Source organism: Dermacentor silvarum, chromosome 1 (assembly GCF_013339745.2).
Source record: "Dermacentor silvarum isolate Dsil-2018 chromosome 1, BIME_Dsil_1.4, whole genome shotgun sequence".
NCBI lineage: Eukaryota > Metazoa > Arthropoda > Arachnida > Ixodida > Ixodidae > Dermacentor > Dermacentor silvarum.
The window spans coordinates 190383212-190401458 of record NC_051154.1 but is presented as its reverse complement, the minus strand read 5'-3'; the positions used below and the strand labels follow the sequence as shown (position 1 = coordinate 190401458).

Here is an 18247-nt window from a genome sequence, read left to right as displayed (position 1 = left end):
TTAAATTATGTCTAGCATCCAAAGCTTACAGATGACATAAAGTCACCATTGCTAAATTTGTTCATTTTTCATTTTGCCTGCATTGTCACATGCGCACCTTATTTTGGTACATAGAGAACGCAAATTAATGAAGGTCATGGTCCAGGGGGAAGAGACTAAAAGGTGTAATAGCTCAAGATGTAACTCAATATACATTGCAGTAAAAAACAGGTAAAGTAACCTTGTCGTGTATTTAAATGACTATTGACTTTGGCGACAAGGACAAATGAAGTCTGCCTAAGATAAGGCAGAAAAAAAAATATCGAGGAAGGAGACTTCAACACCAGAAGCTGAGAGTAGAGTGGATGACTGATAGAAAAAAAAAAATGAAATTAACTTCTAAAAACACTGACTTTCTGCATAAATAGGTAATAGCTTGCAAATGTCTCGACTACAATTCAAACGTCACTGCAATACCCCCTACAGATTTTGCCGGAACAGAGACTGGTGACTTCACGGTATTCACAGGCATTGTTGTGAAACCAAGACATCACTTTCGGAATGGCCGGACCCACGCGTAATGAGCGTCACGCCATTATACCCGCCGTGGTTGCTTAGTGGCTTTGGCGTTACGGCGTAACGCCGATAGGGGCGAAATGGAAAGGCGTCTACGTACCGTGCATTGGGTGCACGTTAAAGAAAACCAGGTGGTCCAAATTCATCCGGAGTACCCCACTACGGCGTGTCTCATAATCAGATTGTGAATTTGGCACGTAAAAAAAAAAAAAACGCAGAATTACATTTTGTTAATCACGCCACGGACGCCGCTTTCTGTTCCCATGTTTCGCGCGATCAAGCTGGCACCGCCTAGTCGACCCGAAAAGAGTAGCCGCGCTCGGTTCGCCACACACTGCCGAGCCGAAACAGACACGGGCCAGAGAGATGAAGAGTGGATGGTCCCGGGGTGGCTCCGAGTACACGCACAGCCTGCTTCGCTAGGTGTTGGCCTCGGGTCGGCTGCTGACGGCCAGTCGGCCAATGTCCTCGGAGACGCAGTCGGCGACAGAGTCCACGGAGTCGTCGGGCTGGAGTGGCGAAGGGAGCGGCGTGCGGTTCGCGCCGTGCTGCGAAGGCCGTGGGAGCATGATGCGGAATGGCAGGCGCACCACGAGTGGCCGGTCGATGCAGCCCAGGATGGCCTTAACCTTGACCTCGTAGCTGACGTTGACCCCGTACGGGTTCTTCTCGCGCGGATTCAGCAGCACTGTGGTTGACGAAAGGCTGTACGCGGTCGCATCCTCCTCGTGGAACTCGCTCTCCACGGCCAGCGCCACGGGGAACTTCTCGCAGCTCTGAAGGCGCACCTCGAAATCGCGCGACACGGTGGTGCCTGGCGGCACGGTGCGGCCGGGACCCGTGTCTGCGCTGCCGATTAGGTTCTTGAATCGGCCGTGCGTGAACATGCAAACGTGCACATGCTGCAGGACGGCCACCTTGAGACGTTGCACCGTCTTGGAGGAGCCGTTGTTCATGGTGACGTGGATGCGCACCACCTGCGAGAGCACAGGATGTCAGCCAACACGAATGGGAAGGTTATTGTATACGACCATTTTTCCATGTCACCCAATCCGTTCGAAAAACCGGGTCAAAAAATCGCATTTTTCATTTAAAAAATCATTTTTATTTTTATTGAAAAAATACGCTTCAAGATTCTGTTTTCATGTGCAAAAATCAAGACGTTTCTATAAACAGAAGGCTGCGAAAAAGCATTTTAACGGCATGGCAGATGTAGGGGTTGCATTTTTCCAGTCATGTTCTTCTGATGAGACTCAAGAGCACAAGTTCTGCCCAGATGGTGACCTTTCCTGATCAAGCGAGCACCTGTAAAAACTGAGTAGGCAGCGGCTCATTCTCCACTTTTGACCAGTGCTCAAGCGAAGGCTATGCCTCGCTTGAGCACTGAGAGGCTGACAAGCGACTGAGCCTTTCAACAGCAAGATTTGGTTGCGGTGCCCCAAAACAAGATTTACTTCAGTAGACTACGTTGCTGGGCGTGTTGGTTGAAGTTGAGGAAGAGGGAGTAGGGCGGAAAAGAGCGGGCGCTAATTACTTCGTACTCCCTTTTACTGAAACCTTGCCTTCCCCGTCGTGCTAATAGGCACCCCCAATATTTGCTTGACGCATTGTTGTGCAGATGACCACTTCTATAGTCATACTGTGATTCAACGAACGCCACTAATTAGGCCTTTGGGGAGGTTCCACAGGAGCTGGGCGTCCTTCCAACTTGAGACTTGTTCGCTTTGAGCAACCCGAGTGAGCAGAGAAAAATGAAAAGAACATCTGGAACACTGACAGCTGAAGCTAAATCTTGTAATTGCCGTGTAGCAAAGAAAGCCCGGCTGGGGGAAGTATAACTCGCAAGGATTTTAAGGGTACCACCTACGCAGAAGGAGAATTTTGAATACTGCTTCTGGAAAAAAATGGTCTGCATTCCTGACTAATTTTGTGCAAATTGATCATTGGCAATAGTAATAAGCATGTTTAAAAACGTTCAACTTCGTCACTCTCTGTTTTCAATCTTGCGCAGATTTTACAACTTGCGCACAAAAATTCTTGTACTTATATGACTCAATCTAAGCCAAACTTTGCATGAACATGCACAAGGAAGTATGCAATTATCTAGGCTTTATTGTAGCTTGCAGTTTTTTTGTTGGTCATGTGCATTTTAGAAAACCATTCATCAATGCTCTCGATAACTCTATATAGTCGAGATTATATTTTTGTTTGTTTAAATGTAAAGCTGTTATGAAGCCCAAACTTTGCACAAAAGACCCTACTTTTCCCACTTCAAAGGAGCACATAAAATTATTGAGAAACTAAAATTATATTAACAATAGCAGAATAAGCTCTATATTGTGCATAAATTCTATCAAAATTGCTTTATTGAACGTTCCATCTATAACTAACAAAGGCGCCTATTCCTTTCTCGCTCTCTCGCTGTGTACAAGCACGGTTTTTGATATCACTCTGTACTTGTCTGTTTTTTTGCTATGTTGGGACGCCACCTTTTGCAGCGTAGCCATGACAGTGTAAGTTTTAGTTACGCTGCCCTGGTTACGGCGCTGGGAGTATGGAGCTATCAATCAGTAAAAATCGTGAATTATTCCGGCAGATAAGTTATTTGGCTCAATGACCCGCATACTACAGTAAACTGCCCAAGCTTATAAGCTTCAGAACTGACCGAGGATGCTCACTTCCTTGGATTTTCGACCCTACCAGCAAAATCCCTGACGTAGTCTCTCGTGAAGAGAGAGAGAAATAAGTTTAATGATGCGAAATGCAGAGAGGTCGGCCTGAGGTAAATTCCTCTAGCCAGCTACTCTAGCCAGTCTCTCGTGAAAGTGCTGCCGCAGTCTTTGGCTGCGCTCAAAGATATGCGAAGACAACGAAATTCATCACATCTCTCAGTCACTGCCGTTGTACTTCATCAATTCTTGGATACAATACTATCCTGGGACCTATCGAGTCATAAACAAAAGGCTATTCGAGCGTCCAGGCTATTTTGTTCGAGAGTACGGAGACGACCAAAAAAGTGTAGCTGGCTTTTGTGTTCATATTGTTACGCAAAAGCTACGGAAGGACAGAAGAGGAGAACGAAGTGCGCTTGTCTTTGGAGCGGCTCGGTGTCGGCGCGGCAACCCTTTGTCCTTTTTCATCGGTTCATCTTTAAATAAACGCACCCCATCGTAACAGTTTTGGTGAAGGTGCTGGGTAAAACAACGGCGCCCCCGAAGAACGACAACGAACCGACCGCTGAGGCGCAATCCGTGGAGCTTCGACGAAGTCGCCGAATTGCCGGTCTGCCACCAGAGATGGCTTCTGACGGCGACAATCCGCCACCTTCTACCAGCGTTCCATGGCAGCCCTACATCGAGCCACGCACCTTCGCTGGAAAAGACGGAGAAGACGTCGACGGATGGCTCAGCTTCTACCAACGAGCAAGTCGGTTCAACGGCTGGAATGCCACCGCCCAGCTAAACAACGTCGCCTTCTTCCTCAAGGGAACAGCGTCTGTGTGGCTTGAAAACCATGAAGAAAGCTTGACAACTTGGGAGAAGTTCGTAGACGAAATTAAGAAGTCTTTCGGAGATCCGACAGCTAAAAAGAAGCGTGCAGAGCAAACGCTAATGCAGCGAGCTCAAGTCCCCGGCGAAACATGCACTACGTACATCGAGGAAGTGCTTAAGTTGTGCAAGGCCCTGGACCCTCAGATGTCAGAAGAGGATAAAGTTGGCCATCTGCTGAAAGGGATCGCTGAGGACGTGTACCAGTTCCTCATAGGAAAAGACCATCTGGAATCCGTAACGGACGTCGTCCTGCACTGCCGCACATTTGAAGCGCTCAGAGCTCGGCGTATCACACCGAAGTTCGGTCGCCTGGCCAACGTGACTAACGTCGCCAGTGTTGACGTGGTCCCAGCTCCATCCGACCTCGCCTCAATGATTCGGCAAGTGGTGCGAGAAGAGCTTGACCGACGCCAGGCGGTTTCCCTCTCGACTCCTCGGGTTCGAGAGCCTTTCTCTTCCGGCGACTTTGGTGAGACGACCATTACCGCCGCCTCCATAGATGCCTACAACTTCGCACCTCGAAGCCTTACCGCGTGTCCGCGTCAGAGCGCAAGATCATCGCTCAACAGGTCGACGACATGCTAGCCAAGGGCGTCATACAAGATTCCTCTAGCCCTTGGGCTGCGCCGGTCATCCTCGTGAAAAAGAAAGATGGGTCCTGGAGGTTTTGTGTCGACTACCGGCGTCTCAATTCTGTGACGAAAAAGGATGTGTATCCACTTCCCCGGATCGATGACGTTATCGACTGTCTTCATTCCGCATCCTACTTTTCATCTGTAGACCTCAGATCGGGCTACTGGCAGATACCCATGCATTCAACTGACAAAGAGAAAACCGCTTTTGTGACCCCAGACGGCTTGTTTGAATTCAACGTCATGCCGTTTGGTTTGTGCAACGCGCCTGCAACATTTGAACGGTTTATGGACACGGTACTGCGCGGCCTGAAATGGGAGATTTGTTTATGTTATCTTGACGACGTCGTCATTTTTGGCCGCACCTTTGCAGAGCACAACCATCGACTGGACGTTGTTCTGACGTGCCTTGAACAAGCTGCCCTTACCCTCAACTCAAAGAAATGTCACTTTGGCCAACGAGAGGCGCTAGTACTTGGACATCTAGTGGACAAGCAGGGGGTGCGACCAGACCCACAGAAGGTCGCTGCAGTTACCGGCTTTAAACAACCGCAGTCACAACGCGAGCTGAGGAGCTTCTTGGGTCTTTGCTCGTACTTTCGACGTTTTGTGCCCAACTTTGCAGATACTGCCTACCCTCTGACTTCATTGCTGCGCAAGGATAACCCTTTCACCTGGACAGCAGATTGCGATTCCTCGTTTCGTCAACTGAAGTTCCTGCTCTCTTCCGGACCAATCCTTCGCCATTTTGACCCCTCTGCCTCAACAGAATTGCACACTGACGCGAGTGGAATCGGCCTCGGCGCCGTCCTCGTCCAGCGTTTTGGTGACGCCGAGCATGCCATTGCCTACGCCAGCCGTTCGTTGAGCAAGGCCGAACAGAATTACACCGTCACTGAGCTAGAGTGCCTCGCTGTCGTCTTTACGATAGTTACTGATCACCATTCACTATGTTGGTTGGTTGGTCTCCGCGACCCGTCTGGCCGCCTTGCTCGATGGGCGCTACGTTTGCAGGAATTTGACTTTGCAGTCCGTTTCAAGAGTGGCCGGCATCATGCGGACGCCGACTGTCTTTCGAGGCTCCCTCTACCGACAAGTGAATGTGACGCCGACAATTTCGATGAGTTTCTGGCCGCCATCGACGACATTCTTTTTCCCGATCTGGCCACCTTCCGGGAAGAGCAGCGTAACGACCGCAGCCTGGATGGCCTCTTTGCCTCAGCTGCTCAGCCAACAGGTAACAATGGCTTTGTCATCCAAGATGACCTGCTCTACAAGAAGAACTACGCGGCTGAGGGTGCCCGCCTCCTCTTAGTGGTCCCTAAGAATTTGAGAAACCACGTACTCCGTTCTATGCACGACGACTCCACCGCTGGACACCTGGGTTTCACCAGAACATACCACCGCATTCAGGGTCGATTCTATTGGATTGGTATGCGACGAGATACAGAAAAGTATGTGGCCAGTTGTAACAAGTGCCAGCAATTCAAGCGCCCTAATACTGCGCCGGTCGGACTCCTTCACCCTGTGGCGCCACCATCATCTCCTTTCGAAATGGTTGGAGTTGATCTTCTCGGCCCATTCCCACGCTCATCCAATGACAACCGCTGGATTATAGTCTGCGTCGACCACCTGACGCGTTATGCGGAAACCGCAGCGATGCCAACGGCCACGGCTCTTGATGTTTCGAGCTTCCTCCTGTCCTCCGTTATACTGCGTCATGGACCCCCTCGTGTTATTGTGAGCGATCGCGGTCGCCAGTTCGTGGCCGACGTAGTCGAAGAGCTGTTGCGTCTCTGTGCTTGCCACTTTCGCCACGCGACCCCGTATCATCCGCAGACAAATGGTCTAGTCGAGCGCACTAACAGAACTTTGACCAACATGCTTTCGATGTACGTGGATTCCAGGCACAAAAATTGGGATGACATCTTGCCTTTTATCACATACGCCTACAACACCGCAAAGCATGAAACTACAGGCTACAGCCCTTTCTATCTTCTTTATGTTAGACCACCCCGCAACTTACTTGACACCATTCTACCTTTTACTCCTCATGCGGACTCTTCTCTTGCCCAGACTCTCTGCCGCGCTGAGGAAGCACGCCGCATAGCTCAGCTCCGTACATTGGCATCCCAGGACCACTCCAAGATCCGCTATGATGCACGACATAAGAATGTGTCCTATGACAAAGGGGACATTGTATGGCTTTGGACACCACTTCGCAAGCGCGGCCTGTGCCAGAAGTTTCTGGCTCGTTACACCGGGCCTTTCGTCATCACCGATCGCCTCAGTGATGTAACCTACTTGATTGCTCGCCTCGTGTCCAATGGCTACCGGTCTAAGAAGACGCAGCTTGCTCACGTCGCTCGCCTGAAACGCTGTCATCCACGTGACTCAGAGTGGACGTAACAGTTACTCGCCCAGCGGGCTTCGTCTGTGAAGGGAGGAATGTTACGCAAAAGCTACGGAAGGACAGAAGAGGAGAACGAAGTGCGCTTGTCTTTGGAGCGGCTCGGTGTCGGCGCGGCAACCCTTTGTCCTTTTTCATCGGTTCATCTTTAAATAAACGCACCCCATCGTAACAATATTTTAAACGTCATCTGGCTACCGCTGCTTGAAACGGTATTGTAATATGTTATGTACACGCTTAGCTGCGAACAGAGTTATGGATTTTTTCATTATTTTTATATCACACAGTGACGTTGCCGTCGCAGACGCGTGACCTCTGTGGTTGAAATTGAAATGTAGAAAATAATGAAGAAAAGGGGAAATGAAAGTAGACGAAAAGGTAACTTGTCGCCGGTTGGAACCGAACTCACCACCTTCGCATAATGCAAAGGTTGTGGATTCGGTCTCCTGTAGCAGTATTAGAAAATTAGACTGTAGCGGTATTTGGCAAAGAGCCTCGTCACACGCTGTGCAATTTACATAAACTAAATACCACAGGCTGTTGGTGTACAGAATTGATGTACGGAAACTGTCATCTGTTTAGCAGGGATGACAGAGTCTTCAAAATGGCTGCCAGAAACGCAGCTCCAACATCTGACGTCACCGCCGGAGGCAAAAAGCGCCCTCGGTCGAGAGCCAAGTGGACGCTTGCGGTGCACTCACGTCTCCCTGGTGGTACGTCTCCCTGTCCAGCGACGCCTGCAGGTCCAACCGGCCGGGGCAGAACACGAACGTCTTGCGTACGCTGGCTGAGGGCGGCCGCACAGCCAACGCATCGGCCGCCGCGTCCGCGTACTGCACGCAGCGGAGGGCCATGCGCACGGTGTTGCGCTTGTGCGGCTTCTCGTCCGACCGTTCGCCTGCGTACACCGACGATAAAAGGATGCGCGCTCACAAAATGACCACTTGACATATACGGTGATTTGATTCATCAACTCGGCAGGCTGTTTGCTGGCAACATAAATATGTGAACTTAGATCTTAAAGCTAGGCTCTCTCACTGACCCGAACAAGTCAACCTAGGTGTCTTTGACTTTGGATACGATCGCGTCATTGGTGGGGTACATCTAGCTTGGAATTTTGCCGGCGTTTTTGCCGGACGCAACTTAGGCGTACAGCGCGAAGCACCGTTGGGATATGAAACAAGCGCAGTTGAAACGTTCAAACATCAGACGCGCCACAAACCGGCTCTGCTCTATAATGCAGCGAGGGAAAATCAGATCGGATACATTTCAATACGGGTTACCTCTTCGTTTCAGGGCGCTGAATGACGCGGGTTGTTCATAATCGTGCTGCAATGCATAAAACAGCGTTTTCTTCAAAAAGTTAACTGGAACACCCATGCATTTCGTCGGACATTTTGAAAATTAATAAACTGGTTCAGTCCTGAGAATTCGTTCCAAGTGGATACGCCTTACGAACTCAGCGGCTATAATTGGTAGATTGAAAGATGTGCCGTGAAATAATTAATTATAAAGTTAACTAGCGTAATTATGTTAATTATTCAATTAGGCGTTTTGATTTCTCGTGGAAGTAATGGCCGCCTCATCGAGTAGTTAGATCAAGGAATAAAATTGTGCTATCTGCCACAGACAATTTTTAAAAATTTGGTGCAGCTAAAATGAAACAAGCTGTATATATATTATATATAGTGTTTCTCTTACAACGCCGACATTATGTGGTTCGATTGGGACCCAAGGTATTAAACTTATTTTTTGGAAGTTGGCGGAGTGCTTGAAGCCTGCTGCACCTCCGCCGCGGGTCGGCCCGGTATTGCACAATCTCCCGGATCGGTCAGGCATTGCTCTCCACGCGCCGTGATACGGACGTAAGCCGGCCAGGGTACGCCCCCCCCCCCCCCCCCTCCCCCCTGGTTACGCATGCGGGGGATGCATATGGCGGCTAGATGTAAACAGTTTCGCCGTAAAAACGAAGTTGCGGGCGTTTCTAGTGCCACTGCGAGCCTTTTGCCGGCCAACTAGCAGGCCTCGTTATGAAGCAACGATTTAACTATGAAGCGGGGCATACTCTGTCGGGGGCGAGTGGAATTTCGCTTCCACGTTGCCTTTTCATTTTGCTTGAGGACATTCATTGTGTATCTTTGTATGCGTTCCTTCGGCTATCTGCGTGACTGGAGAGGCTGCGAAAAGCCCACTCGAAGCAATATAGCCTCGTATCGCCGATGTGAGGAGAGAGGCGCGCTGTGGTCATTATGCGAACTAGCGACCGAGAGGTCCAAGTTTCTCGCGGTCGTCGTAACGGCTGCCTGTCCGTTGTCGAGGGTAAGGCATACATAAACGCATGACCTCTCACTGGCCTGGAGTGCACTCGCAGTAACTGGAGCACAGGCGAGCTAAGCACAACTCAGCTGAAAGGGACAAAGCCGCGCCATAGTTAATTCCGAAGCGCCCAGGCACAACGTACCTGGATGCAAGCAAGCTGGCGTGATAGTTTTGATTACAGAAGCGCTGCTTTCCTCGGAGGGCATGCTCTTGAGCTAGCTGATGAGTGCTGCAGACCTTAAAAACAGGGCGTTGTGTGGTCACGCTTCTAGGCTCGCGCACCGACCGGAACGCGAGCGTAGTATACATATATATAGTTTCTTAGGCATATACTTCTGGTGTGGCATGCCCAACTTTGCCGACGTGGTCATACCGCTCAATTCTCCGCTGGACAAAGACGCGCCTTTGATTTGGCCACGGGGATGCGAATCCTCATTCACAGAGATCTTTTGCTCACTTCCAACCAGTCCAGTACTTCGCCGCGTTTACTGTTCACTTCGTATTATGTCACTTTACATAGGCGTATCTCCCAGGCGGGGACGGGAGAGGGGGGGGGGGAGGGCAAAGTAATCGGGCACTTTGGGCTGCACTTTAGGAAACCCAACATAACAACAGCGGAGACTAAATTTTACAGTGGCCATGTAATGAATGCGCTTCTTGATATCCCTGCTTGGGCAGCGAGGATTGCCTCTCGTGCCTCGCGGCGATGCGCTGTATAGCGGACGGCGCACGCTCGCATAGCGGAGAAAACTGGCGCTGTGCAGTTCCCACCATAACAGCATTCAGCTTGCGCTGCTTGCATCATGCCCAGTTGTTTGAGAGCGCCTAATCATATGTGTATTCGAAAACACAAAATCAGCTTGCTGTATTTAACCAAGGGTGAGGGGAGGGGTCAGAATGAAGTATTATATTCAGGCGCACCGAACGATTGCGTGCCTTACGGCATGCAATCGTTGGTTTATCAAACGCCGGAACAATTGAATTGAATTGTGCAGATATAGTCGACTTAATATTATAGTCTCAATCTATTATCACCATAAAAAAAAACCGAATAAAACTTCTTAGAGGTCTGACTGCCGAATTTCATTGCGTAATCAAGACTCATAGATATGTTGGTGAAAACGACCTTGTGAATGTACAGTGCCATTTTAATACCATTAGAACACTGACTTGGATATTTTTCTATCTGCCGGTGTCACTTCTGACATCTGTAAATTTCATTTTTTTAATCATTATTTGCCGAGTACTCTACCTCCGTCACGCGACAAGTGTAATGCCTTATATGTGCACAAAATGCGTAATTTGCGAAGTTAAGACATTTAATCGTTATAATAGTGCAAATGTATAAGTGATTGGTAGATTTATAAGCGATAAGGAACAATTTAAACCAAAACAGAAATTAAAAATTCGTCGGTCCTTCCACTCCGTGAAGAAGATTAACCATCGAAGCTGAAACGTGCGGCCCCGGTGTTTATCGCTGGGTTAATCCCGAGGGCTCATTAAAGTATTTCTGAATTATCAGATTACACACACGTTCGGTTGCGACGGAGAGAACGACGTCACTGATGGTGTGTCCGCAGTCCGCCGTTGTCGCTTGCGTTCGATGTCTCGAGTTTACTCGGCGGCGTGGTTAGCAGCATTCGCCCGCCCCATTACTGCTTGCGATTCTTCGCAATTAAATTGCTTCAAAACTAGATCTGTTCGTTACATAAGACATTGGATGTCTCATACCTCCTTAAGCAATGGCTCATAACCCCATAAACGCGGCCTCCCCATTACGACGACAGAAGTGCAATTCTACGCTGGAATGGTGAGCGGCAACTCAGCCAGCTGTGGAAGAAGACGACGACGACGAACGCGGGAGCAGTTTCACGAGCCAGCTGCGGAAGAAGACGACGACACTCGAGCCAATGCTGATAATGATAGGTTTCTGTACACTGGCAATTTAGCCTAGCCATGTACGATTTCGCCTAGACATGTCAAGCATCGCAACGTCATGTCAAGCGGAAGCAACGTGTGTCCCGGACTGTTTGAAAGTGCTACGTGCAGTGTGTGTGCGCGAGAACTGGCAACCTTAGCCCACGTGCTGTGGGGGTGTGACGCGTGTGCGGGGGGAACCGTGCGGGACTCTCTGCCACCGGACATGGAACACTACATCAGTTCGCCTGACCATCAGGCGCAACTCCAAGCCATCCAGCGGCTCGACGCGGCCCTGGCCCGGCAAAAGCGAACGGAGGCAACTCCTAGTAGCTAGCGCCGGACCGGTCCGCGCTGAGGTCTAGTGAGATAGGGGGTTGATGGAGCCCTACGTGGCCTGATCCACCCCTACATGCCGGATTAATGTCAATAAAGTCATTTTCTCTCTCTCTCTCTCTCAAGCATCGCTTTAAAAAGAGAATACCAATAGAGATACATAGGGCTCCATTGAAAATGCAGGGGAAAGTTTATAGTAGGAGTGGGCCAACCGAAATTTGGGGTGGGCCAACTTGAAATTTGGGGCTGGGCCAATTTGAAATTTGGGGTTGGGCCAACTTAAATTTAGGGGTGGGTGAATTTGAACTTTTGCGGTGGGGTGTGACTCAACTGAAATTTGGGTGTGGCCCAACTTACGTTCGGGGTTGGGCCAACTTCAATTACGGGGTTGGCCAAATTGAAATTTAGATGCACATCAGCTTGAGTTTCGGGGTGGCCCAATGTCTACTTGAACGGTACTGAGCGTCCTTCGAGTGATGAACTCCTCGCGGGCAAGCGAGCGCGTTGAGACGGTTGGCGCGTTATCATTGGGCCTTAACGAGGCGCGCAGTTAGAACGCAGGTGAGAGCTTGCGCGGACAAGGATCACGCGCATAACACAGGCTTGCGAGAGCGACTGTGACATGGCATTGCGGCGATCTACTCTCCCCTCACGCAACAGCTCACGCGCTACTGCGGCAGCTGGTATTCCCTTGCGCCCGCTCTGCTCCGTCGAGGCGCGCTCGCGCCCGGCTGTCCGGCTCAAATGGTACAAACGCTTTGAAGGGGCCGGATGCGGCTAGAAAAAGGTTCGCCTTCAAGAGTGGAACGCGATAGCATTCAAAGATCTTTGACTGTTACTCACACTTCCCGGCAACTGCAGCTTATGTAACCGTAATGTTGACCGGGAAACGCTGGCGGTGAACGCTATGCATGAAGGCGCGCTTTCTGGTAGAAACGCGGCCTCTTTCGTGGGCCGGCCTTCTTTTATTGCGATAGCAATTATATGGACACTTCAACCGGATTTCTGCCGTCGGCGTCGCCGTCGTCTCAATCACGCACTCAATCTCCCACGCGCAAGCAAGGAAGCGGGAAGCCAGCGCCGGAAGGAGCTGGGGAGGGGGCGGGGGGGGGGCACTTATACTCTGCCAGCAACCGCGCTCGTCGCTCGCTCGCACCGTCGCTTATCTCCACACGGCTCTGACCTTTCTGCGCCGTGCATTCGCCGCTCAGTTTCCGTTGAAGCGATGGACCGCACGTACCTTCGCCCGCTGCTTGCTGCCAGCGTTTTGACAGTCGTTGTCTGCAGTCATTCAGTGTGATCTATTCATGTTTGTTTGTGCGCGCTCACACCACGCTTGTTCATTCAGTTAGTAATAGTCGGGCCACATTTTCCAACGCGCGCTACACATGCAATGCTACCCGGATCGGCAGTGCAGCGCTACAGGTGTGTCCCTTCGCACGCGCTGCCCACGGGAAGCGCTTCTCATCAACACCACCGTTTCACAGGCGCCTTCTCGTGGTCATCGAGTCTCTCTTCATGTCGGTCTACTTACGGCGCAGCACACCTGCTTACTTAATTAGCTCATGTTTACTACAATTCATATTGCTACCAAAGCCGCTCACCTTACTTCGTATGGCATTGCTGTGTTGCTATCGCATTCATTGCTTCGCCCTTAGGGCGAAACTGTGACATTTTTTTATTGTTTGCACCTTTAATATTTCAGCATGAGAAGATTTAGCACAAAAGGCATGCGCTGTCGGTGTTTTGTTTCATGACAATTGTTTGTGGGCTGTAACTCTCACTATTCCGAGGAATAACTTTGTAAAGAATGCAAGACAAAGTCTGAGCAACTTTAGTGGCAAAATAAATTTGGAGGGCCTGCGTGGTTGGGGATGACTTTCTCGGCCGCGGTCGACAATGCCGATGCCAACGCCAGATTTTCTGCGACACGGGGCCCTAAACGCTATCGCTTTAAAACTTGTTCGCGTGCTAAGTGGAACGCGATAGCATTCAATGATCCCTGGGCCGGTATTTTGTAGCGATGTCTTTCCGATGCTAATGCCTTTTCGTGCTTTTCGCGCTTGGTTAGTGGTCCGAGTGACGGTCCGCTCGCGTTATCAACGGGATCAGCCGGCCGTGAGCGGTGGATGATAAGACTAGTATATATAGAATAAAGCATAAGGCATCGCTACAAAATACCGGCCCTGAATACTTCTCACGCTTCCCGCCAACTGCAGCTTATGTAACGTAATGCTTAAGGGGAAACACTTGCGCCGAAAGCTATGCACGAAGGCGAAAAACACGGCCTCTTGCATGGGCTGATCCCGGAGGTTGTACACAGCCGCGCCAAATAAATTACATCGTTTTCAGGTTTCTGTAATTGATTCGTACTTTTAATATTTCAGTCTGGTAAGATTTACCATAAAAAGCATGCGATGTCGGTGTTTTGTTTCATGACATTTATTTGTGGGCTGTCATTCTCAAAATTCCGAGGAATAACTTTTTCAAGAATGTCAGACAAGGTATTAGCAACTTTATTGATATTGACAAGTATACATGTTTATCTTTCACCGGTGGCCGCTTTCCACCGGCTAACAAATGTTAAACGTTATCGCTCGGCGCAGGACGCGCCTGTATCGGAAGTTTCTATAACGTTATCGATGCTTCTTTCCGTTGAATGTTTTCACCGACGCTTATGTTATCTGATTGTATGACCGACGCGAATTGTATAGAACTTTCTGGAAGACCCGTGGGCATCAGGGATTAATCTGGAACCTTCGATGACTCAGGTATAAAAGCCGACGCGTTTCGACGCTGATGAGATTTTCGACGATGGCCGACTGTGTTCGCCGCTATCGTTGTGCTTTGAGTGTAGCTTGCTTTTGTGGGCACAGGTTCGCCCAATAAACAACCAGTTTCGTCATACACAGTTTTGCGACTGTTTTCTTTACCGTCACTACTACGTGACAATATAATGGTGTAGAAATATAACCCGCATATGTCGCATGCCATAACAAGGCTTCACTGCAGCACAGTACGTGGGAAAGCCAGCTTACAAAGACCAAGCTTACACCAGTCCCCTTAAAGCCGGCTTCACTTTTATACAGAAATGCATTGTTGTCAAGACCTTTTCCCAAGGCCAATATAAGTCGTCTAATATTAAAATGTGAAGGCCCTAGGATCTTTTTTTATTATTTTAATAATTGTTTGCTGTTGCCCCGACGCGCGCGCGTGTCCAAAACACAATAGGCAGGCTAAGTCCCAATTTGACCTGCCGAGGATGCGAGCGCCATCTGGATATGAATTTCGCAACTAACCTATCCAAATGCGCCACTGTTGGTATGGTAGAAATGCTGGAAAATGGGTTTGTGTTTAAGTTTCGTCGTAACAGAATTATGTTTTCTCGTACAAGCCAATTAGAATCCGACGCCACCATATCTGTAGGTTGTGGTTAAGTCGTAGTTTACCATTGTTCCGACGGATTTCACTAAGAGAAATTCAATTTTTGTTCACTAACACCTTGCGCCACGCGGAAGGCCTGCGTGGTCGGGGGTCGGGGTGGTTGGGGATGATTTTCTCCGCCACGGACGCCGAAATCCATGTGGACGCCGGATTTTCTGCGGCGCGGGGCCCTTAACACTATCGCGCTAATAGGGACGTGGTATGGGTAATGTGTAGGTGACGTTGTGTGAGCTAAATGCGCATTTCGCAATAAAGCGTATGCATGGGGATCGGCAGCGGTATATTTGTATTTTACCAACGTCGTAAAACTGAGACTGCTGCCCTGGCATAATAACAACTACAAGTGCGGTCAAATTTTACCAACATAGGGGAAGCGTCTTTATGTGCAATGTTAAATGCGTGTTGATCGACTACAACTATTGCACACACACACAAAAAAAAATAATCGTAAGCAAGTGTTCGAAGCGTATACGCTGCCGTTATCAGATACGTTTCTCAGTTTCCGAAAAAAAGCTCTGCGTTTCAGAAACTTTAACTTAGAAGGAATGGGCGGCATCTAAGTGCAACATGTCGCAAAGCTTTAACGTTTCTGTCTTATTTAGAAGCGGTACGAATAATTATTGAACCCTCGTTCCCCTGTTCCCAGTGAACTAAACGAGTCACCTTGTTTATATTTGGCTAAAATAAGGGGCGAGTTATGCCTAATGTGTAGGTTAAGTTTAAAGTTAAGGAAATAATAATGAAATTTGCCGTAAGAGAGAGACAGAGAGCAAGGAGAGGAAAGGCTGGCAGGTCAACCAGACAAGCGTTCGGTTTGCTACCCTACACTGGAGGTAAGGGAAAGGGGGAATAGAAAGAGGAAAAGAGGAAGAGAGTGAGCACTGAGTGCACGTTGGAGGATTCAGAGGAGCACTAGAAGCGGTCTCTCAGGCCGGTGCACTTCAAGAACTCTACTAGTGCACGAATCGCTTTTTGTACCAGTGACGGATGTGGCCATGGTCCAAGTATCTTTATCTCAGAGAACGGTCTTGAGTCCAGTCGGCTTAAAGTTGTCCTGAGAGAGAGGCGTTGTACGTCGTAGCGAGGATGGATACACAATCGGTGCTCGATGGTTTCTTCCCACCTAGTCGCACATCGGGCTCTCGGCCATTTCCATACAATAGGAGTAAGCGTTCGTGAACACCACTGTCACACACAAGCGGCACAGCAAGGTTGTTTAATTAATTACGCATGCAAGCAACCCGAAGCTGCATGAATGTGTTTTACGCCCACAACAGAATTAATCCCGTTGCTCTTGGAGAACTGTGAACTCAACCGAGATCAAATATAGCGAGAATTAGGGGAGAGGGGGGGGGGGATACTGGCAAAGTAAAATAAACCTTCATGAATTAGTGGCTTTCCACAAATCCTTAACAATAACTGCTTTAAAGCGTTACATCTGGGCAGGGTTTCAAACGAAGCAGTCATATACGGGCAACATTTTAAAGCGTGTGGATTGATACTAGAGATTTCAAATGCTCTGCACGGTAACATTCGTTCCTCACCACAAAGGGAGTTTTTAGTTGCCACTGCGAGCACCTTGCTAACATGTAAACTGCTTCATCTGTATTATTGCTCTTTTTGTGTATGTGTTTGCTTTTCAATGACACTTGGTTCAATCATTTCCTTGTATTTGCTTTCTTCTCTTTTCCTGATATTGAGTAACGTTTGCCACTCCTGCTATAGTCCTAAATTAGGGTTGCAGTATATGCAACTAAATAAATAAATTACAGGAAACTTAAACTCTTATTGTAACTGCCCGAAAGAAGCAGCTTCGCCGGAAATTAGGTTGTAATTTTGTAAGGTCACCCACTTCTGAGAATGTTGCAAGTTTTTTATATTGATTGTACCTTGTTGGGGGGCAGAGGTGCGTAACCTCAACAAGACTATTGTCGTAAGTAGCAATAAATTTGTGTTGTGCACTTAAACACCAAGCACTATTCTTTGTTTAATTATTAAAATTGTTTGTAGCAAATGTTTCTTTTTTTAATGCGCTGTACTGCTGCTACTCTGCGGGGTTAGGCATCTCTGTCGGGCACTCATTTCCGTTTGTTCCTGCATTATCTTAACATTTTATATAATTTTAAGGAATAAATTCAAATTTAAATAAGCCTTAAGTCCATCATAGTTCAATATGTATATGTGATTGATAAGGAGGTCTATGTGTGTTAATTATAAAAATAACTGACAAACGCATTTTCAGGCTCTTTCTCTTAATGCAATAGTAATTCGCAATTTATTATGTAGGGTGTCCCAGCTAGCGCTAGCTAATCTGTTTAAAGAAAAACAATATTAAAAAAAAAACAGGGTGCAAAATACGCTTTTAAGACCCATGGTGTTCGGTCGCCAGGCCTCTGACGACGGGCCTGGCGACCGAACACCATGGGTCTTAAAATCGTATCTCGCATCGTGACTTTTTAATGTTTTTATTTTCTTTCAACAGCTTGACTAACGTTAGCTGGGACACAAGGTATACAAAGGGTGTTTTTATATCGAAGCTGTCTATCGCTAGGATCTGTAAAAAAATGTGTCCGAGATGTTGACAAAAACAAATTATATGTGGGCCGATCCTGGTGATATAGCAGAAAGGGTCCAAGCTCAGTGGCACATACCCCTGTGTGCTCGGGGACCTGTAACGCGCCCTTGAACTACCCTTGTCAGTGAGTGGACGCAGGGATTGACGTGCAACAAGAGCGTCAAGTCCCAGGAGGGTGGAGTCGCCATCTATGCAAAGACCGAGTGCATGAGTGCTACCCCGTATGATATGCCAGTCGTAAATAATTTCACAGCGTCGCGGATTGTGCGGACGTTTGTGTCGTTAGGCTAGAGTAGTTGCTGCGGTATACATCCCTCCCGCAACCTCAAAAAGAGAGATCGAACTGTTGTCGAGACATCGAAGTCTTTCTGACTGACGTGTTCGGTTGGGTTTCTCTCGACAACAACACATCCATCGTCGTCGTGGGGGACTTCAACGTTGACATCGGCAGACCCGACGGACGGTGGATCGCATCGTTCACGTTGGAACGTTTCGGCTTAAAGTGTTG

At 48.6% G+C, this 18247-nt stretch overlaps 1 protein-coding gene across 1 annotated transcript in view; it reads right to left on the bottom strand.

Moving 5' to 3' along the window:
• Positions 1-317: 317 nt before the first annotated feature.
• Positions 318-18247, bottom strand: part of LOC119436158 (phosrestin-2-like) — a 336154-nt gene continuing 318224 nt past the window's right edge. Inside the window, exons 6-7 of the mRNA XM_049656422.1 lie at positions 7850-8046; positions 318-1532 (exon numbers count right to left, since the gene is read on the bottom strand). Of these exons, the coding sequence (XP_049512379.1) occupies positions 975-1532; positions 7850-8046 (755 nt within the window). The 3' untranslated portion in view covers positions 318-974. The remainder of the gene's footprint in view (positions 1533-7849; positions 8047-18247) is intronic.